General features: G+C 29.8%; 1 protein-coding gene across 1 annotated transcript in view; it reads right to left on the bottom strand.

Annotated features, from left to right (window-relative positions):
* Positions 1 to 2469: 2469 nt before the first annotated feature.
* Positions 2470 to 15002, bottom strand: part of LOC106474371 (copper-transporting ATPase 1-like) — a gene marked incomplete at its 5' end in the record, with an annotated part of 19367 nt that continues 6834 nt past the window's right edge. The window contains 5 exons of the mRNA XM_013935062.2: positions 2470 to 4740; positions 7681 to 7783; positions 9240 to 9357; positions 12910 to 13113; positions 13873 to 14015. Of these exons, the coding sequence (XP_013790516.1) occupies positions 4473 to 4740; positions 7681 to 7783; positions 9240 to 9357; positions 12910 to 13113; positions 13873 to 14015 (836 nt within the window). The remainder of the gene's footprint in view (positions 4741 to 7680; positions 7784 to 9239; positions 9358 to 12909; positions 13114 to 13872; positions 14016 to 15002) is intronic.

Genomic DNA, 15002 nt, shown 5'->3' with positions numbered 1-15002 from the left:
TACAGTGAAAATTACCAAGAATACATCATTGATCTGTCAACCGCTTCTTTTAATAGTGTCATCAATTCAGTTTTAAACTGTATTACAATCATCTCCTTGTACGTGACAAAGACATTTTTTTACCTACAGATATAATAACAGGCATGTAATAAAACGTTTTAAACATCATTATCAGTATTCATGTAAAGTGCTTGCTTATTTGTATACAAATATTGAGAGTTGATAAAAAATAAATAGGTAAGAGTGGTGAATAATAAAGAGAAGACGAAATAATTGGAAGGGTATTCAAACCATAAGAAATAACTACTCTATCAACAGACACGTCGAAACACAAATGTAATTAACAATTATTTTTTATAAATTTCCAAGGATAGGGTATACAAATAAGGGCTACATTATTACAATTATACTGACCAATAAATCAAAGCAAGAACAAAAAAATCAATAAGAAACATTGTTTTCAACATTAATATTTCATACTGACAATTACATGCCATAAAACACTGAAATATTTTGCAGTCAACTGAGTACAAGCATGATAAACAAAACGAAATATCTTTAAGGTTTATACAATTTTTGTAACATTACATTTTCTCTCCCAGCAATGTATATTAATTTTCATTTTAACATCTCTTAAAAACTGTAAATCTGGCAAAGAACATTTCACGAAAAAATAACAAAACAAGGTACCGAAGTTTCCTTACCAAAATCTCAAATAAACAAATAGTTGAAAGATCTTAATTGTTTTCATTAGAATTAAATGAATAATCTAATAAAAGATATCGCACAAATTTTCAGAGTTTACAGTTAAAAAACATCTTTAATGTTCAATACTATCTTTTAAAATGAGAAATATTAAAGGAATTTAGTTACTATTGTCATGAATGTTAATCTCAACAAAAACTAACAACTTAATGGTTTCTACTATTGTAGTAATAATTAATAAAAGTGTAAAACAGAAATATACATAAAAATAAATGGAAGACCAAGTTGGCTTTACCAAAAATAGCAAACTATTTATGATTTCTTGTATAGAATAAAAACATTGTCTGTCAAAGAAATAATGGTTCAAGCTGGTTTGCAAATACATTCAAATGATCACTCACCATCTCAAACAATTTCTGACAGGAAGAAACACTTCTAAAGTACTCAAAAGAAAAGAAAACAAGTAAAGAAGAAAACAAAAGTTGAACTGATCTAAATCGACCAGTCCAGAAATGTGCGAGTAATGTGTCCCTTTCAAAATACGAGTTCAATTTGTTTTGATGTTGTAGTTTTTTTTTTTAGCACAACGATGTACAACGGGCTATCTGTTCTCTGTTTAACAGTGAGGAACTGAACTTCAAACTTAATGTTATAAGTCCGTAAGCTTGCCACTGATCCACCAGGGGGATATTTTGTTTTGAACCAAGGTAATATGATGCTATCATCATGCAGCATGTGCGTATATATATATTTTGGACAAAGAAGTTCTAAGTGTACAAAAATATTGAATAAAAAACCCAAAATCTGATTATTTGTATGCATGTATATAGGCACAGGTAGTTCATAAGTTTTATAAGAGCTTTTTTCTATCATGTTTACCAGAAATTCAGGTACATTAATTTATAAAAATGTTAATATATTATGCTTATATTACTTGTACTTCAAAACTACCTGATAATTTTTAACTGTATTTTTCAGTATAGCACAGCTACCTGAAAATGAAGATTCTTTAAAAATATTACAGTTTCACTTTGGAACTTAGTATGAATAAAACTTTTCAATTCCAATGTTCCACTTTAAAGATTGTGCACTTTGAAACGTATAAGTTATTGGGATTTAAAAAAAATTTTATTCCACAATTTTGAAAATGTAACTACAGCGTATAATATTTCTATCAACTCTCCTGTTTTATGTCATTTAATGGTTTTTGTAGAAATGCTTATTTGACTACTGTACTTACACAAGTAGGTATGAGTGAAGCATATCCTTCCGGTATTATCGAAGGAAAATAAACAGAATCAATAAAAAATTGTTGTATTTATCCTAGCTTTGCATTTTCTCTTGAGTGAAAGTAACTTATCATCATTCACATGCACTTTGGGCATCACATGTGATGCTCATATGAAACTATCTTCTGATTTCATACATTGAATCAAAACAACTAACTCCTATTGCAACGTTCGCAATCATCAGCTGTGTATCAACTAAACGTAGCTGTGTATTAGATATGATACTCAGGTGCTTTAGCATTATGTCCTGTGAATCACATATGACCTACAGGACAGGAATAGGGTTAAAATCAGATCATATATTTATTTGAACAAAAACATTCTGATGAACAGCCAGAAAACTTTGTAATTAATAAACTTTTTTATTAATGGGAATATTTTATTCAAATATAATGAAAATAATCTGAGATTCTTTGGTGATGTTTTTATTTGTTTTTAGTGATGTTTGGTGATGTTTTTACTTGTTTTTAGTGATGTTTGGTGATGTTTTTACTTGTTTTAGCTTGTTTTTAGTGATGTTTGGTGATGTTTTTACTTGTTTTAGCTTGTTTTTAGTGATGTTTTTACTTGTTTTAACTCTTCTCTGTAGAAGATCAAACTTAATATATGCTTTATCATACATTTAACAGTCAATAGTCTGATTGCCTAGAATCTCTAATAAAAATACAGAAATTACCCTTAGAATCAAATTGGTAACTAAAGCACATAAATATCATGTATTATATTTAACATAGGTTATCTACTGTGCTCAGCAGGAATGTTGGAATAAGTTAGTGTACAATAATACTTGTATGTTATTTGGAAAAGAAACATCTTCAAGAACTAGTGATTGCTACAAATAGTTTTGTTAGATAAATATAATTCTAATGTATGGACTTTCTCATTTTGAGAATTCAAATGAAGATGACACTTTCTGTACACATTCTACAAGAAGAATAGTAAAAAGCTTAATAGGTCACAGTTGTCTAGCTGAACGTTCATAAAACAACTAACTCGGTATAACTGTCTAGGTTTTGTTAAAAACTGTAGGTAACAGTACAGATGTTAAATACTTTTATATAAAGATTATTCTCTGACCAATATAAGTACATTTGTCCAGTCATAAATCATTATAGCAAGTTTTTAACAGTTCTCTATGCTGTTGTTTTTAAACAAATAAACATTCAGTGAGGTTCAGAACAATTAACTTTGTTAACCTAGAGGTGATAAAAGTGTGGCTTAGTGGCATTGTTAGCATTGCCAGCCAGAGGATAACAATGTGACCTGGTAAACTATAAGTATTGTTAATCTACAAGTGATAAAATTGTAGTTTAGTGATATTGTTAACACTGCCAATCAGACGATAACAGCGTGACCTTGTAAGCTATAAGCATTTTTAACCTAAAGGCATTGTAGAATAATTATGAATTTTGTCAATTGGCAGGTTAAACAGCTGCTTAGTATCAGAACAGTATGGCTAGTATCAATCTTAGTTTCATCACTGAGGGGGTAATATAAGGAGGCTTAATATGATTGCAAGCTTTGTTAACCAGGAGCTACTCTGTAAGTGAAAACGCAGTTTAAACCATATTAAAAAATGTAACTACATGTAAGACATGCATTCTATTCCTTTCCATCTTTTTATATTTCTAGCCTGAATCAATACACGTTTCAAACATCTAATTGGAACGAGCCGTGTGCCATAACTGAACAAAATAAGCTCTGTAACAGCACTTTAATTACTACTGTGTTGTATTTTAGAGTAGCCCTCAACATGAGGTACCAATAAGTAAACTTGTTTTTTCTAGTTATAAATTAATTATTTAATAAAATGTTTAATAGTAAACAAGAATATCAAAACAAGTTAAGCAAAACTTACACAACGAAAATAAAATGTTTAAATGAAATTGTTGTGGAAACGCAACCGTTTAGGAGTTTAGTCACAAAACTGAAAACAATATTTTGGAACTGACTAGTTTTCATGACAATCAATACAGCCAAATATCTGTGTGAGAAACAGGATACTAATCTGGTATCCTTTAATGTACATCCGCACATTTAACTTACTTCTACAATAAGAGGAGTTCTATCCCCTGATTGGTTGTATTACAGAATCTCTTCAGGTATTTCATTCTTCCAAAATTACTTTCATTATATTTATATAAATACAAATTACATGCCTATTTTTTCAATTAAGTTTTGGTTTTGTGTGACAAGAAAGAATCATCTCTTTATATAAATTAGTAGGATATATTTTCATCATACGATACTTATTTCACACAATATATCATTACAAAAACTGAAATATCCTACATCTATAGTAGCTTTTAGTTTGTTTAAATAACATTTTCATCAGATGAAGAAAATCTTATTCCTCTACACTTCTATCCAATTCATATTACATCCCCTTACCGATGGTAGACGAACAATGAAATACAATATTTCATTAGGCTGAACTTTGAACTTAAACACTCTTAAATAGCTATTACATGTACATTTTTAGCAATTAAGAGGAGAGAGCTCCATATTTTCATCATCATCACTTAACAAGTGCCCATTTTTAGATGTCTGCTTACCTCCCTGTACAATGTTTAATACTCGACTAAGATTATAACTTAGCACAGAGCCTTTAAGTTCGGGAATTTCAATGTCATCAAGGCCTCGATGGATTGATATGTCATCCCATTCAGATGAATACAGCTGTGATTTTTTTAGTATTTCTTGGTATTCAAAGGTCTGAAGACTTTGTCTTGTTGGCTTACGATAGCTATGGCACAAGAATCATAAAAATATTAAAGACAGAAATAAATGTATTACATAAATCTGGACTAAAATGAATAAACATGAAAAGAGAGCAAGTTTCATAAACTCACCATATAGTAAACTAAATTAATTTAGGTGTGTAAATAATATTGTGGTTTTGTACCAAATTTATCATTCAATACTATACACTGCACCAACGTTTTAATGATTACATTACAGATTTCTACTCATTTCATCAAAGTAAAACTGAAAATATAATTTGTGACGTAGAGGCTTAATACATTATTTGTTTTGTCGTACACTCTGCTGTAGACTGCCGTTTCACCTTTTCAAGATTCAAAAGAAATACAGTTAGGCCTCTGATAATGGTGATGTGTAGATAATATTTGTGTGTGTTATGTAATATATGTCACAGATAACATTTTCAGTTTTACTTAACGTAACTACCTAAAATAGGAAAAATATTTCTTATATTTTATAGAAGAACCAATTACCTAAAACTGTTTAACCCTCTCACTCCAACTATACGTTACTGGAAATGTCATGAGGTTTTAGTGACCTGCATTCACATTTTAATTAAACTACTTTTTGTTTATTTTATGCCAATTAGCATAGCATAAAATCATAGCTAATAATCCATATTTTAATATCATACAAGCTTTAAGTTCTCAATTTTATAAGGCAATATTTTTAAAAATCCTGAATATCCCCTAGTGTGAGAAATGACATTTTCTCTAAGCATCCCCTCTACTCTATCTTATTCACCACCCCTCCAATAAACATAAAATTTAATGCACATTACTCACTAATAAAATCATCATTACTCAGACAAACCATAATTTTTATAGACTTCAATCTTGTTTGGTTACTTAGCAATCAAATAGAAAATCAAACCTCTCTTGCCACACCCACCTGTCACATCCTCTCTTTCAGAATTTGTTAGTAGTTCTCAGTTTCATTTAATAAACAAAAGTTAACATGAAACTTCTGTTATTTTCTCATACTTAAACAGTTTTAGATAAATCATTCTTCTATGAAATACAAGAAATGTTTTTTTTTTCCCATTTTAGTCAGTTATATTAATATAATAAGATATGGCTGCAGGGGGGCAATTTTCCTATGGGGGCATTTGTCAGGTTACCATTTATAATTAGCTCTTGATAATCAAGAAATCTTTATTTTCTAACTAAGTGCCACAAATATTCTACATTTATATTTTGTATACATGGATACTAAAACACTGTAGTACAGTAAGATCCTTTGATAACAATCTTGCTGGTTAACTCCTATATAGAAACAAATAAATACAAAATAATTTTTGAAAGATATACTGATAATTGTTATCTAACAGAATTAATACATCTTGAATTTTAATTTCAGTTATTTGCAAATACTTTCTTTATCTTAACAGAATGCATGTTATTTTTTATTTTTAAGGAGTAGATTCCACTGAGGTAAAAGACTATAAATAAAGTTTTTGTTAGTTGGATTTGACACAAGGGCTGTCTGCATTAGATGTCTTTAATTTTGCAGTGACAGACTTGAAGGAAGGCTGCTAATACCAACAGCCACTCTTGTTTGTTTGTGGTAATGGGAAGCAAACAATGAAACTAACATCTGGGCCATTTTCACCCCAAATAAAAAGATAAACTGAATATTGTCCCAAAACGCAAGGGCACAGAAGTATCAAAGCTTTGAATTTAACTATATTCTAAAAACCTTTTACTTTTGAAAAAAAATACTAATGTTAAGTTGGTTATCTAACCTATGGTTGAGTGGACATAATACATTTCTTGAACATATTGGTATAAGAACTCTTTTGAATAAAAATAAACAGTAATAAATAAACACTGAAATTGTGCGAGACAGTTTGTACATGACAACATTACAATTTCAAACATAGTTAAAAAATATGGAAATATCATTACTAAACTGCATGACTAACCATTACAAGTTGTGGATCATAAGAATTAAAATGAAAATAATAAACACATTGTAACTGTATTAGGGTTCAGAAAAAATAAAAACTTTAAGGTAACATCTAATAAAAGTCAACTGGTCACGGTTTGGCCAGTAAGTCGAATGTAATTTATGATAACAGAAATAAGGTTTAGTCATTCCCAGCTCTATTTCAATGCAAACAAAACTTAAAATACAAGGAACTGGGTATTATTATAACCTAATCAAACTTAAAGAATGATATTACAATTTCAAAATTACAAACCAATAAATATTTCTATACAAAGCTTACTGTCTCAAAATAATAATTTGTTTAGTTACAATTGCAAGCACAATTAATGGGAAACATTAGGAAAGCAGTTATTTGATGTGATATGACCGAGTTTTAAATCTGTTTCCACTAGTACACAAATACCACGTTCATTTAGCAGTGACAGTTTATTTGTAACCTTATAATTATTAATTACTCATTAATTCACCTTAAAATGCAGTTTTAAACCTTAAATCGTTTATGAAAAAAATAAATATTCTATATATTTTGTGGCTCAAGCACAAATTTAATCCATGAATGTTGACTAATAAAAATAGCACTTGTCAAAATCCATATATAGTATTGGCCCAATAGTTCAATCTCGAATATAAGGTGACCTCCATTTTGTAAAACCACGGGAAAGAAAAAATTGAGTGTCATAATGTCCTTTTTTAGGTCTGCAAAATCAATACTATAACTGAACAGTCAGCAGGTGGATTAGTTGCAAGAATTAGTGAACATCTGGCATGCATGCATAAACAGATGTTATCTGAACATCCAGGAATGCATCAGGCAAGAGTGGGGGGAAGGGACCCGTGTCCAGCTTAAATTATAAGGTGACTATGAATCTCACAGCCTAATCATTAATCAAAAAACATCACCTTATAATCGAGCCAATACAGTATTATCTATGGGTTAATATCTAAATTAAGTAAAGATAAAAGTGTAACTTACAGTTTTAAAAGCAAAGAGGAGCACACTACAGACACTGAGGATGCAGCCATTGCAGCCGATCCCATCCAAGGTTTAAGTACAAGCCCAAATGGCATAAAAACACCTGAAAGATTCAACAAAAATTCATAAACTGTAACAAAACCAATAAATCTCAGTTAATCAAGTAGTTAAACTGTTTTCTCTAAAAAACTGTAACAGGAGATACACTGTTTTACTGGTATTTTAGTCTGAAGTGAAAGCAGCTTATGTACACAAGCCTTATGACACTTTTCCAGATGGAGATCCTTCTAGATTACGTTATGTACTGTTGACTGGGCTATGTCTATGGCTTCTGTCACCAGCCTTTCTTTTCATGGGTTCTCACCTTTTACAAGATACAACCTTTTCATTACCACAGTTGGGGTAAGACTTGTTGCAAGTCTCTTTTCTGGGTTGTCCTGGTGCTCCAAATTGATCTATGTTTCCTTTATTTTCCAATGCTATTTAATTAAATTGGATATGCCCATCTTAATTATTCTAAATCCCTAATTTGAACATATCTTAATAATAAGAGTTTATTAATATTTTTCATTGGAAAGGGCTGTTAAATTTTCTATCCAAAAGCAATCAATTTCTGGCGGTATCAAACTACTTATGAAATGCCAAATAATGTCAAAATGCAATTCTAATACATTTCATTCCATTGTGACTTTACATCATCTGTGATTGTCACACCTTAAAGATGTATATAATTGAAAATATTTTTAATATAATGTACTCAACCCTCTGTATATGTATAAAATCAAATACACGAAATGAAGTTTTTGACATAAAATATAAATTGATGACATTTTAAAGTGACACTAATTTCTAAACAAAATTGTCACTTTTGTACAATTCTACAGTTATTTTACTGAGTTCATTAAGGTAAATGTAGACAGGATTAAAAAACTGTACAGATGTGAAACAGAAGAACGAAAAGGTAAATAAAAATCTACTACAATAAAGATAAGGTATTATGCATTAGGTATAAAACAGTTAGGTAAACTACTTACAAAATTAACTAACATATAAAAGGTATCTGCTCAGATTTGAAAACAATACTTTAAAATCAATATACCAATATACAGACTGGATGAATTGTAAAATAAAACACATTTATTGTTAAGAGAAAAATTAAAGAGAATGTGTTAAATAAAATAATAAAATCTAAAAAACAATGCACATTTAAAACAAGGTGCAAATTACTAACTTCAACAGTGACATTAACAACATTTGAAATGTTTGAACATTCACATCATTTCTAACAGAGAGAGACAATCATTATGTTAACAAATACCTGTAGCAATAGGAATTCCAAGAAGGTTATAAGGTTAATCATGTCATTTCAAACAGAGGCACGATCATTATATTAATACATACCTGCAGCAATAGGAATTCCAAGAAGGTTATTCACATAATTTCTAACAGAGACACAATCATTATGTTAACAAATACCTGTAGCAATAGGAATTCCAAGAAGGTTATAAGGTTATTCATGTCATTTCAAACAGAGGCACGATCATTATATTAATACATACCTGCAGCAATAGGAATTCCAAGAAGGTTATAAATGCTTGCAAAAAGAAAGTTCAGACGAATACGATGGACTGTTCTGTGAGATAAGTCGATTGCTCCAACAACATCCAGTAAATCATTCTACAAAAAAATTAGTTTCAATTGCATTTAGTTTTCTTATAACATCATTAGAACTTAGGCAGGTAACACATCTAAGAAAAATAATCAATCATACTCTCAAACATCCTGAAAAAAAAAAGGGACTTAACAAACACACTGTTTGAAACACAACACATATTTTCTTAAAAATAAATTTGTAATTTGATCATGCCTTAATAAATAATTGTACTGTTATCTAATGGTAAAGCCTGGCCATAAAAAAGTATCTTGTACCTTAACTTGGTTCATAATGAAACTAGTTACAATGTAAGCATCAGGGATATTACATTATTCAAATGCAGATGTTAAACTAGTTAGCAGTCATGGAGAACCAATCAGGTGTTAGTTGTGGGAAGGCAGTCACCTCCAATCTTTAGACAAAGAAAAGCCTTGTAGTAAAAGTAAACCACTTTATATTTCTACAATTTTAAGACTCCCAACCTCCACCATTTTTAATGAGTATTATCAAATAATGTTAAGTAAAGTAATCATTTCAACATTTTGATATAGAAATAACTTTGTAGCAGAAATAAACCACGCTGTGTCTACTTTTGTAAGACTCCATCCTTTTAATAATTATTACAAAATGATGTTCATTGGTGTTAAACAGAACAAAGATAAGGACTGCAGACGGAGAAAAGCATTAAGAGTTCAGACAATGTAGGTTTAAGCACTCAACTCCTAACCCCTAATTGATTCTCTGTGACTACTAACTAGTTCGACATTTGTGTTTGAATCATGTCCAATATTTAAGTCACATTAGGAACATTTTGGCCTTGATTTGTGTGTGTTTATATATATATATATATACACACACACACTATATAGTATTTGAATTTTATAGTTAAGTTAATATTTGAAATTAGCTGTTGGAATAAAGGGTGATGCATTGGATTAGCTCAATAAAAGGTAAACAGTAACTTGTGATTTGATGAGTATTTGGATAAAGCCATCAAAATATAAATAGTAACTCCTGATGTGGCAAATACTGGATAAGGCCAACAAAAGTATGCATAATAAATACTGATGTGATGAGTATTAGTTAAGGATAACAAAAGCTTTGGTAATAAATGGTAAGGCAATGAGCATTGGATAAAGTCATCAAAATGTAAGCAGTGATTTGTGACAAAACCATGGGTAATAAATAGGAATGTGATAAGTATAATCCTATGTGATAAAACCCACAAAGGGTAAGTAGAATTCTTCTTTTCATATTAAATGTGATAAGTTCACCTTTAGTGTTTTTCGGCACACACAAATATTACAATAACTAACTGAACTAAATACATTGTAATAAATCTACATCTTTTATGTACTGTGTACGTTAAGCTACATCTTTTATGTACTGTGTACGTTAAGCTTGTTCCACTTATATAAAACAAATGTATTTTAAAACCTAAATGTACGAAAAATGATTTTTAATGCAAGAAAAAATTTCATGCAACAAAATGAAAATTTCAGGAAACACAGATTAACAACAACAACAACAAAAGAATTAAAATCGTTATTTTTTCTTACAGTGGTATTCAAATTTTAGATATTCTATAGCAAATTATATAAATGTATGTTTGACCATATGAAAGCTGGTCTTTAATTGCACAGCCAACTCTCCTGCATCAATTAATCAAGTTTATGGTGTCAGCTGATTGTGATGATAAAATGTTATTACATACATGTAATAATAATTAGCAAGTATCCTATGGTTTGATGGCTAATCTGCTGCCATCTTCAAGGATGAACTGATGTGTGATGATAAGAACTGATGTGTGATGATAAGAACTGTGTGTGATGATAAGAACTGTGTGTGTGATGATAAGAACTGATGTGGGATGATAAGAACTCTGTGTGATGATAAGAACTGTGTGTGTGATGATAAGAAATTATAATCTACAATTTGATACCAAACTTACTGATATACATTCATTAAACAGAAATTCAATAAAATTTTGAATACAAGTCTACAAATGCGATGACATGGCCTTTGACCCATGACCATAGGAAGACTCGTAGAGATAGTATTAACTCTTTTACAACTGAATCAGTGAATTACACTGACCAAATGACCCCAAAGTGACCAAAGTTTCCATACTATAACTCTTAAAATGTTGTGTATCTGAAAATGTTTCAATCATTTAGTAAACATTACAAATCTTTTGTAGTAAAAAAACTAAGGGTGGGGAAAGTAAGTTTTAGAACACAGAAGCACTTAAAGAACCAAGGGTTGGGAAAGTAGGTTTTAGAACACAGAAGCACTTAAAGAACCAAGGGTGGGGAAAGTAGGTTTTAGAACACAGAAGCACTTAAAGAACCAAGGGTGGGGAAAGTAGGTTTTAGAACACAGAAGCACTTAAAGAACCAAGGGTGGGGAAAGTAGGTTTTAGAACACAGAAGCACTATATGCACTTGTGATTGTTAAAAACAACAAAGAACTTCAAGTACTGAGAGATCACTGATAATTATCATACATTATGTAATAAAGACAGGTAGATAAAAAAAGCTTGAACCTATTTGATAAAGTACATAAAAAAATGCATAGTTAATAAACTGTGTTTATTTTTTTGCTATCAAGGCCTTTCTTTAATAAATATGGTTAACGTGACATTTAATAAATATGGTTAACGTGACATTTAATAAATATGGTTAACATGACATTTAATAAATATGGTTAACATGACATTTAATAAATATGATTAACATGACATTTAATAAATATGATTAACATGGCATTTAATAAATATGATTAACATGACATTTAATAAATATGATTAACATGACATTTAATAAATATGATTAACATGACATTTAATAAATATGATTAACATGACATTTAATAAATATGGTTAACGTGACATTTAATAAATATGGTTAACGTGACATTTAATAAATATGGTTAACGTGACATTTAATAAATATGGTTAACGTGACATTTAATAAATATGATTAACATGACATTTAATAAATATGGTTAACGTGACATTTAATAAATATGGTTAACGTGACATTTAATAAATATGGTTAACGTGACATTTAATAAATATGGTTAACATGACATTTAATAAATATGGTTAACATGACATTTAATAAATATGATTAACATGACATTTAATAAATATGGTTAACGTGACATTTAATAAATATGGTTAACATGACATTTAATAAATATGGTTAACATGACATTTAATAAATATGGTTAACATGACATTTAATAAATATGGTTAACATGACATTTAATATGTATGGTTAACGTGACATTTAATAAATATGGTTAACATGACATTTAATAAATATGATTAACATGACATTTAATAAATATGGTTAACATGACATTTAATAAATATGGTTAACATGACATTTAATAAATATGGTTAACATGACATTTATTTTACTCTTTTCTCACTCCACCTCAGGTCATATATTTCAACAATGTTTGATAATTTTTAATTACGAGAATTATGGATGGTCCCTAAATAAAAAACATTTGCTTAATGTTCTAAAGAAATCATAAGTACAAAAATGTTTTATAGATGTTTATACCCTGATGAGAACAACATCAGCAGCTTCCACAGCTACATCAGTTCCATTAGCAATAGCAATTCCTACGTTAGCTTTAGCTAAAGCCGGAGAATCATTAACTCCATCCCCAACCATGGCTACTTTGATACCCTTTTTCTGTAACTGTTCCACTTTCATCACCTTGTGGGATGGAAGGACTTCTGCAAACACTCGAGTGATGCCGACCTGAAAGACCAAGCAACTTACTAATGAAAGGCAAAACACAAACAAGATAATTTTCAATCACTTAAACCTATTCATGTGTTTTAAACATACTATTAAATGCAAACTGTCTTTACAGATGACTCAAAATATATATACGAATACCATATCTATTAATAGTTAATATTACATAGGGAAGTAACTGCATTATGCTAATTGTTCTTGAAAGCATCATAAATTTTAAACTGGAAATGGTGGTATCTGGTACTTATAAACAAATTGAAAATGGTATTCTTTGGAACTTTTTATCTTCATACACAACACTGCATGAATTTAATGATTCAAAACTATTAAGAATCACTAACTTCCAAATAATTATCCATCAAGTCTGCATGATCAAATTGTTTTTTGTGTATTATAATACAGATATCTTTAAGCTGTCAAATGAATACTGATATACACAGCATTCGTACACACGAAAAACAGTATTAGATAGATGACAAGAGGATCATTACAAACGAACTCTACTTCTCGCACGTTTTGCCATTTTTGTCTAAATTACACATGAGAATTTGTAGATATTTATATATATATTAATATATTCCTAATATAATAACTGATATTTGGAGAAACACAATACACACAAACCCCAGTAATAACATTAACAGTATGGTGAAACGAAAAAAATTGCTTATTTTATGAGATGGACTGATGGCAAACATATTATAATAGATTTTAAAGAATTTAAGAAAGCACATGAACAAGAAACTTGTTGCACTATACTTGTCTGGCTATAGCAGCAGCAGTCTTTTTGTTGTCACCTGTCAGTAGAATCACATCCAGTCCCATCTTTTTCAGCGTGTACACAGCAAGATGGGCTTCTGGTTTCACAGTATCAGCTACAGCCATTACACAGACAATGGCACCTAGAAATATATGGTTTTACTTTGGCATCTACAACCAATCTACAAACAAATGGTATAATTTACAGATTCTAATGCCAGTCATACCCATCATATCAAAATCTAATGAAGTTATATTCAGCTATTTTTTATCATTAGCACAAGACATAAATCCAAAAGAACATGAAGGAATAATAGAATTAGTAGATTTTACTCTTTTGTTTACAATTATTACAAATATCTGGAAATGGTATGTTCTATTTGTTCTGCTGAAGCCATTCAACATTTAAAACGACCTAAGAATCATGAAATTAACAAGTGTTGAGTGTACTGCACAACTTTTCAAAACAGGGATACTTAGTAAGAATAAAGATAATACAATGCCCTTCAGGACTAAAATCAACAAACTTTGGTGACAGTAGAAATCACAGTTAATGAAAGATTGTGTAATTAATGAGTAGTAATTAGCAAGTTATAAAGACAAAAATCTGATTAAATGCTAGAGATCAATAATACTGTTAAATTGTCAATAAAAATGCCTTGTTCTAATTATAGTAGAGGTACAAATGGTTTCACAGTCAGATGCAGTTGTTACACTGACAGAAAACCTAGTGACGGGCAAATTACAACAGATTAAACTGTAATTGTTCTGGAAAATACATAGTAAAATGGTGACAAGTAACAGGTTTTGTTACGTTTGTTCAGACGTTACATAGAAAGATAGGAATAATGAAACATAAGAATGGTGATAAGTAACAGATTTTGTTACGTTTGTTGCAGACATTACATAGAAAGATAGTAATAATGAAACATAAAAATGGTGATAAGTAACAGGTTTTCTTATGTTTGTTGCAGACGTTACATAGTTACATAGAAAGATAGGAATAATGAAACATAAAAATGGTGATAAGTAACAGATTTTGTTACGTTTGTTGCAGACATTACATAGAAAGATAGTAATAATGAAACATAAAAATGGTGATAAGTAACAGGTTTTCTTATGTTTGTTGC

The sequence above is a fragment of the Limulus polyphemus genome, unplaced genomic scaffold, assembly GCF_000517525.1.
Source record: "Limulus polyphemus unplaced genomic scaffold, Limulus_polyphemus-2.1.2 Scaffold7131, whole genome shotgun sequence".
NCBI lineage: Eukaryota > Metazoa > Arthropoda > Merostomata > Xiphosura > Limulidae > Limulus > Limulus polyphemus.
The sequence above is the reverse complement of the archived record's forward strand: the minus strand, read 5'-3'. Positions and strand labels throughout refer to the sequence as shown.